Source organism: Fulmarus glacialis, unplaced genomic scaffold, assembly GCF_000690835.1.
Source record: "Fulmarus glacialis isolate BGI_N327 unplaced genomic scaffold, ASM69083v1 scaffold3969, whole genome shotgun sequence".
NCBI classification, from domain to species: domain Eukaryota; kingdom Metazoa; phylum Chordata; class Aves; order Procellariiformes; family Procellariidae; genus Fulmarus; species Fulmarus glacialis.
In genome coordinates, this window is record NW_009233707.1 from 78,199 (window position 1) to 85,631 (window position 7,433).

The window sequence follows — 7,433 nt, forward strand, 5'->3', positions numbered from 1 at the left end:
CTCAATTCAGATCAGGATTACTGTAGTCAAGCTCATTTTTAAAGGTAACGTATCAAGCAGTACATGTCTGCTCACAGCCTGAAAGTCTGGCGCGGTGCAAGTCCCTGGCTAAGCTCCAGCAGCTTGAGCAGGCTGAAGTGATAAACCAGCTCCTGACAGGGAGAGCTGCTTCATCAGAGCACAATTACTCCCCCAACACCACTTTCAGATTAGTTCCTGAAAATATGAAGTCAACTTGAGGCTGACAAATCAGCTGGAAATTAGCCAAAGAGACCTTGTTCTGCTTGTCCAGACTTTTTTAATTAACAGTTAATGTGAAAGTCAGAAACCTCTTTTAAAACCCTGAAGAACAGGATGATTACACCAATCAGCTCTGTTTGAGAACTGGAGAAAATGCTTCCTTTGCCTGACACCTCAGCTCTAAAGTACAAGTTATCAGGATCAGTTAATTCTAAAATTAAATATCTTAGCTACTACACGGAAACTAACGCTAGTTTTATCAAGTTTCAATTTTCATGTAAAAGTAGCTGGAGAGAAGAAAAAAAAATATACCTACTGTGTAAGAAGTATTATTCCCCATTTCCCAACATTATAAGAATTAGAAGCCAACAATATGTCTTCAACAATACGTCTTTAGCATCCTAAGTACACAGCTAGGCTATCCCACTGTGTGGCAGAAAAGTACACTAAAGAAAAGGCTATACTTCGCTGCAAATCCTGATCCTTCAATATCTACCAACAAAAAAATCAACCTCTCTAGGAAAATAAAAGAGTGGAGTATTTATTTGCTTGCTATGAAGTCAGACGTTTTAATTGCTATTTAAAATTGACTTCAACCATCCTACCTTCCTGCTGCATCAACAATGCTGACACTTGACTCAGTTTATTTACTAACAGATTCCAATACTTCATTAAAGAGCAGGACCAGGAACAAAGCAGTCCTTGAAGTGGCTTTCAATACAAGTTTTAGCAGTGAAGGAGACTTACAGGTTGAGGCTCAGCCCAAACTGCTTTCAAAATTGCTAAAGTGGGCGAGAGAAGTGCCCTGAGCAGCATGGCTCACTGCGCAAAATTATCCGACAGTGGGGGGAAACTAGGAGGGGCTCCAGAGCTCTGCACCATCGAGGCCGTGATGGAGCAGCTGCTCATTACTCTTTGGTAACACCCCTCTTGAGGGAGCATCCCTGGGACCCAGCTTGGCATCTGCTGCATTTGACCACGTAAGCTGCTGCGATGGCTTCAGGGCTCTGCACAGTTCTGGGACACGTCAGAGCTCAGTTCTGTTCCTAGTACTACCTCCGCCTCCACTTTCCAGTGACGCAAGAGGTCATTCACTTTGGACAATGCTGCTACATCTTCCTGAAGCAGCATTTTAGAGGGGCACTGATCTCCCGTAGATGGGGTATCTTGAAGATCAGCGTCATGTAAGTCATGGCCCAACGGTGTCACATTAAGGGCTGATAGACTTTCTAGGAGAACATAGAATCATCTTCTCAAGGAGCTGTAAGGCCTGGCAATAAGCAGAACCATACAGTTTGTAGCAAAGCAATCCATGTTAAATGAAGAAAGCCTGCAAAGAGGACCAAAAGGTGGCATTTAAAGAAGACAAGAAAGGGAACATAGCTATATTGAAGGTACCATACCAGGGCAAGAGAAAGACATAAATGTACATGGCAGCCCTGCCTTGGATATCTCTTAGGAATGAGGTAGCGGCTCCCAAAAGCTAGAAGAGAGAAGCATTTTGCTCAGCCCACCAGACATGGTCCTGGTACTGGGGCTTTTCAGCCCCAGAGAAACTTCACTGGAGTTGTGCAGTCTTCAGACTACATACATCTTGCCCAAACAAACCTCTTCCCTAAGCTTCTGGGGCTCAGATCTGCAGACCCCACCTCTCTCCGAACAGGCCCGAGCACACTGTTTGTTATTTGCAATCTGGGGTGGAGGCACTTACTAAAGCGGAAATTGTAGAATGCGGAGGATTACATCAAAAAGCAAATTGAGAACTGGGACATCTGAATTTGCCGTGTTTGCAGGTTCCACCTTTCCCCGAGGTTAAGGAAGCGGTAGAAGAGGATTTGCTTGTGTGCATTTCAAAGAGACATTAGCATTTTTCCTGCAAACTGCCCCAGCACCAGTATCATCTATGCTAACATCACGCAGTAACAGGGAACAGGAACGGAACGCCCTAACAGGTGCTGCTGAATATGCCCCAGTGTGGCTTTTCAGCCAATTTCTTAAGTATCAAGATATTTTCCACCCCCAAAATATAAGAATTCTTCCCAGAGCTGCAAAGTTTCAAAATTCACTTTCACTTAAAGTTAGTCATTAGGGAAAAAACAGCAGTCAGATTTTCTGTGAATGAAACCAGTGTAAATTTTAAGCCACCAACTCAAAAAAGCTCATATTTGACTCAAAATCTTTCTAAGTTAGATCATATTTGTGTAGAAAATAAGCTCCGTTTGTGACTGGGAGTGGGAGGAAGGGGAGAGAGTTAAGGGACAAGCAAAAATCTGCAGACACAGCAACTCAGATGCCCCAGTTCTGAATGTATATTTTGATATAATCTACAGTGTTTGCCATAACAAGAAAGCTCCTCCACCTCACATAGAGCAAATTGTGTGTCTGCCCACTACTATCAAGGTGTGAACTGTAGATCTGAATTGGCCCAGTAAAGCTTATGCTTTGCTGTTATTTATAGTTTAGGCAAGATACCCACAGTTTCCAATCATAGTAGCAAAATGACCCCAACAAGAGACAGTTACAGAGAATTCAACTTGCCTACAGAGTGACTGGCTGGGAGAGAAAGGTCCATTTGTAGGACTGAGAGTAGGACATTTGCTTCACTTTGTAATTTTATCTCTGAATTATCTTATTATTGTATCTCTGAGGGTTTAATGGGGCTAGATAAGGGGATGGCTTGTTTGGATCTCAAAGCAATCAAATGTAATTGAATGGATTAAGCTTATTACAGTTCCAGCTATAGTGTTTAAGAAATACTCCCAGCATTAACAGATATTTGAGCTGTCCTATGCCTTAAAGAGTTTAATTCGTTGGTTTAGGGAGTTTTCTAGCGATTTAGGTTGTTTCTTTTCCTTTACAAACTCTGAGATAACAGGTGGGGTTTTTTTTAAACTGCAATGCCAAAGTTTAACATCATCAGAATTGGGCCATGAACATGTCACTTAGTTCAGCCAAATCCCCAGAAACATTTAAATTGTCTTTCATTAAAACCGAACTCCACACATACCCCAGAGGGGTCTGTCATTGCTGAAATCCGCAGCAGCGGCCAAGAGTCGTCCTGTGGAGCAGCAAGAACATCACACTTATCTCATACACGAGCTGGACCTGGCTAATTTTAGACAGAAGAGATGGGAACACCAAAAAAGCAGCCGCTAGAGTCATGAGGAAAGTGTACACCCAGCACACAATGCAGCCTAGGTTTTCTGAGGTCCGGTCCTGTGCAAACATGAAGTCAAGCCAGGTTCAGCTTGGTCAGAGGAATGGTCACCCTGGTATAATGGTTATTTATTGGCATACATCCCCCAAGAGCTACAGATAGGCAGAAGGTGACCTCTTTTTCCTGCTCACAGTGGTAGATGCTCAGAGACATGCACACTTCAGAAATAGAACCTTTTGAGCTGACCCCTCCATTTCACAGAAGAGAAATGCTTGTCACTCCAAAAGTATCAGAAATGCCTGGCAACCGTGGAGTTGCCTAATTATGGAATTAAAATATTTTGGTGCAGGTGTCAATGAAATTTCATTTTAATCCATGGACACTTTAGCTCCATTAGGAGGTCACACTAAGGCATCAGGTAAAAATGTGACTTTGGACACTTGAGAAAGTAGCTGTGTTTGCAGCCAAATGGAGTAGTGCTGCAGCGGTGATGTAGGCTCTTATCCACACAGTTTAGGACCGGTGCAAGCATTATACTGGCAGCCTGTCCCAAGATGACCAGCTCTCGATCTGTTCCTCCACAGGGTCAGACATGCTCTAGCAGTGTGGGTCTGTACCTCCGACCCTTTCAAGAGTCCTCACTCTAATATGTCAAGCCAGGTAATTTTCCTAGCCAGGGGTCTCAGGGAATGAGAGCTGTTGAACTGGAACGGCATGTTTCACCCGCCCCCGCCACACACACTTCTCGATGTGATCTGCATATCTAGCTACAGCTTTCCAGACTCAGCAGAGGTAGGCAAAGCCAACATCGTGTCCACGCGGTTACACACTGCCTGCCTACAGTCTGGTGCAAAAGGCAGAGAGACCTGGACTGCCTGTTCAATTCCTTCAAGCACAGGAACCCAGGCATCAAGAAGGCTGGGCAACACCTGCTTGAACATATTGTTTGAGCTGAAGTTAGATGCTTAATTTCTCTGGACTCTCCCACTCAAGTTAAACAGCTCCTACCTGAACCATAACCAAGCCCAAGAAAGCACGCTTGAGGGGAAGCGAGGGAAGAGCAGGGAATCCCTCAGCTCTGCAGTTTGCTGCTTAAATCAGTCACCAGCACACATATTTGTTGATCTTCAGGTCATGTTACACAGCTGGTATTTTACTGTGGCATCCACTGCTGCTTCCTCTTGCCACAACTATCTTCCTAAAGCCAATTTTCAACTAGGAAAGACTTGTACAGATAGACATTCTCTTCTCACGCATTCCTATTGCATGCATCCATAATATGCACATGATGAATGTAACGGGTGGAGGTCACCAGCAATCAGATTAACTGAAATTAAGTCTCTTACACAGGAACTTTGTTCTGTACCGATGTAAATTTGCAAAGAACTATTAAACAAAATACCTACAATAAACCCACCTGTGAAGAGAAAGCTAATTTCAAGGTACAAAAATGACAACTTAATCACTTTCCTGCTGTTTGTGCTACTACCCCAAAGCCTCCCAGCAGACACACTTGTCAGCGGTACCTCCTGAGGACTTTCTTTTCGATCCATGTTTTCAAGCAGAGAAACACACAAACATCCAATTGCTGTACCTTTAGGAGATGATGCCCCAGAAGCTGCCTCTTGGTGGGAGTGCAGAGTGGTGGGCTCTGTATGCCCCTCAGCGGGTCCCAAGGACAGTGGTCCAACCTCCAGTTCCTCTTCAATGGATTCCAGTGTTTTTAAGGCTATAGTCTTTGACTTTTCCCCGTCAGAAAAACTTCCCTGGTTCTCCTCCCCTCCCTGCAAGTCCTGTACTGCAACACGCTCTGGGTTCAGCACAGAGTTCTCATCACTTTTACGGCCCTGGTTTTCTGCCCGTCTTTGTGGTTCCTCACATCTCTCTCCAGACCTCTGGGTTCTGAATTGACTTGAGCATTCTGCTTGTGCATCAGGGCCCATCAAAGAGTCACTGTTATTTAATTGTTCTGCCGTCTGATCATCCTCTGCTGACAGAGCAGTCTGGAGTAGTATGGCTTCTTCAGCTTTCTTATGCTGACATGCAGAGACCTCTTGCTCTTCACCACCTGACAAGAGTCCATCTGTAGGAGCTTTGACAGAACAGTGGCTATGACTAGTCTGATTCTCATTTACAGTCAATATTTGTTCAATCTCTTTGACTTCCTCAGGGCTGTCCCTTCTTCCCAGCTCGAATTCATCTACTTCTCCTTGGTTCTGTTCTGGAGGATTTAATGGAGAACTAAGATTTGCTTCCTGATTGCTGCAGCAAGCACCAACTGCTCCTACATCTGCCACGTTCTCTGAAGGAGAGCCTCTCTCCACACCTACATCTGAACTCTTAGGCACGATAAGCAATGTAGTGGCCTGGACTGGCACAACACTTTCACTGGCACTCTGGCAAGAAACATCACAACCCTCCTTCAGTGTGCAATGTGGTCCCGAAGGTCCCAGGACAGACACAGGAGAGGCATCCATCTGTGTCACCTCATTTTGACCCTTGGTCAGTGGTTCTCCATGCTGTCTCAGCATCACCTCCTCTTTAGCAGGAGCAGCAGCAGCATCTAGAATTGTTTCTGGGCTCTGCTCTGCCGTTTCAACACCAGGATTTCCACTAGGACCATCACTTTTTCCTTCCACATTTCCAGGAGCACCAGGCATTTGAGCTTTACAGTTGACACCATCACCAGCACACACATCGCTGTAGCTGCACAGTGCATATCGCCAATCAATTGAGTGTTCACTGCGGGTCTCCTGCTCTGCAGATGAATCTTCTGCACTGCAGGCAGGAGACTCGGCCACAGGAAAGCTATTCCCCATAGTTCCAGGACTACCTGATATCAGCTGACCTTCTGGAGACAGTTCTCCACGTGCCATCATTTTGTTGCTTTCCAACGGAATTACATTTTTGAGAACTTCTGTAGCAGAAGTCCTCAGAGTGTCCGTTTGACAGTGCTCCTTCTGCATAAGTGCTGACTGAATTAAGTTCTTGGAGTAGGTACTGTCTTGAATGACGATAAACCTGTGCTTGCCTTTAGACGCATTCACTCGTGTTCTGGGCTGAGTTAGATAATTTAAAGCTAGCGATTGGGTTAAAGAGCCTGTTTGTGGCCCAAACCTGGGCAGTGAAACTTCTGTCAGCTCAACGTACTCCCCTTCAAGGTCACTTTTCAAGTTCTCTTGAAGCACAGGACTTGTACACACACCATTGACAAGAGCTTCACTCAACTGTGGAGCTGTGCTGCTAACAACCAGGTTGTCTCGATTTGGATTTTGTTCCTGTAGATACTGAGATCCTAAGTCTGGTGAACTGCACTCAGCATGGTCCATGGGGAGGCACAAAATTGAAGGTTCCTCTGTTATTTCTGGAGAGATGATATTGTTTTCAATTATTTTTGGTTTATTTATAAATTCAGGATTAACCACTTTATCCCAGGGGACACGAAATATTTTCTCATCAGTGGTTAGTAAACAATTTTCCAGTGCTATACCCATCCGCTCTCCATTGATAGTACTCAACCATTCCAGAGTAAAAATAGAGGTATAGGAAACTTCTGGAATCACGACTTCCTCTACATTATGCTTGTCTTTTGCCAAACATTTCAGTACAATCCGTGGAGACTTCTTGAGATAGGGGACCACCTGCAGGTAGAAGTCACCAGGCTTCAAGATTCGCCAGTCAACGGAAGCCAGCTGGACTACAATCTTCTCGTGAATACACAGGGGCCAGCCCTCATGGCGAAACAGCAAGCCACAGTACTGAACCTACGGAGAAAAGAGAAAGCGTTTTCAGCATCAGGAACAGATCTCAGCTCAAGCTTTTGCACAGGAGAGATCCATGCTTCTCTTTCAGAGCTGTAGCAATAGAACAGTTGAATTTAGGGTCTTTGGTTATTAGTGTAAGGAAGTTTTCCATACTAAGGTCTTGTCTTTAAAAAGCAGAAACAAGAAAAGCTACCAACATAAATCACTAGCATCTCAGGATCTGAACATGAACCAACCGGCTGCCAGAAGCGTCAGGCCTGTTTTAAAGCTGG

The 7,433-nt window shown here is 44.7% G+C and overlaps 1 protein-coding gene across 1 annotated transcript in view; it reads right to left on the reverse strand.

Moving 5' to 3' along the window:
• Positions 1-7,161, reverse strand: part of PLEKHG4 (pleckstrin homology domain containing, family G (with RhoGef domain) member 4) — a gene marked incomplete at its 5' end in the record, with an annotated part of 63,170 nt that extends 56,009 nt beyond the window's left edge. Inside the window, 1 exon segment of the mRNA XM_009585391.1 lies at positions 6,246-7,161. Within this exon segment, the coding sequence (XP_009583686.1) occupies positions 6,246-7,161 (916 nt within the window).
• Positions 7,162-7,433: the final 272 nt, after the last annotated feature.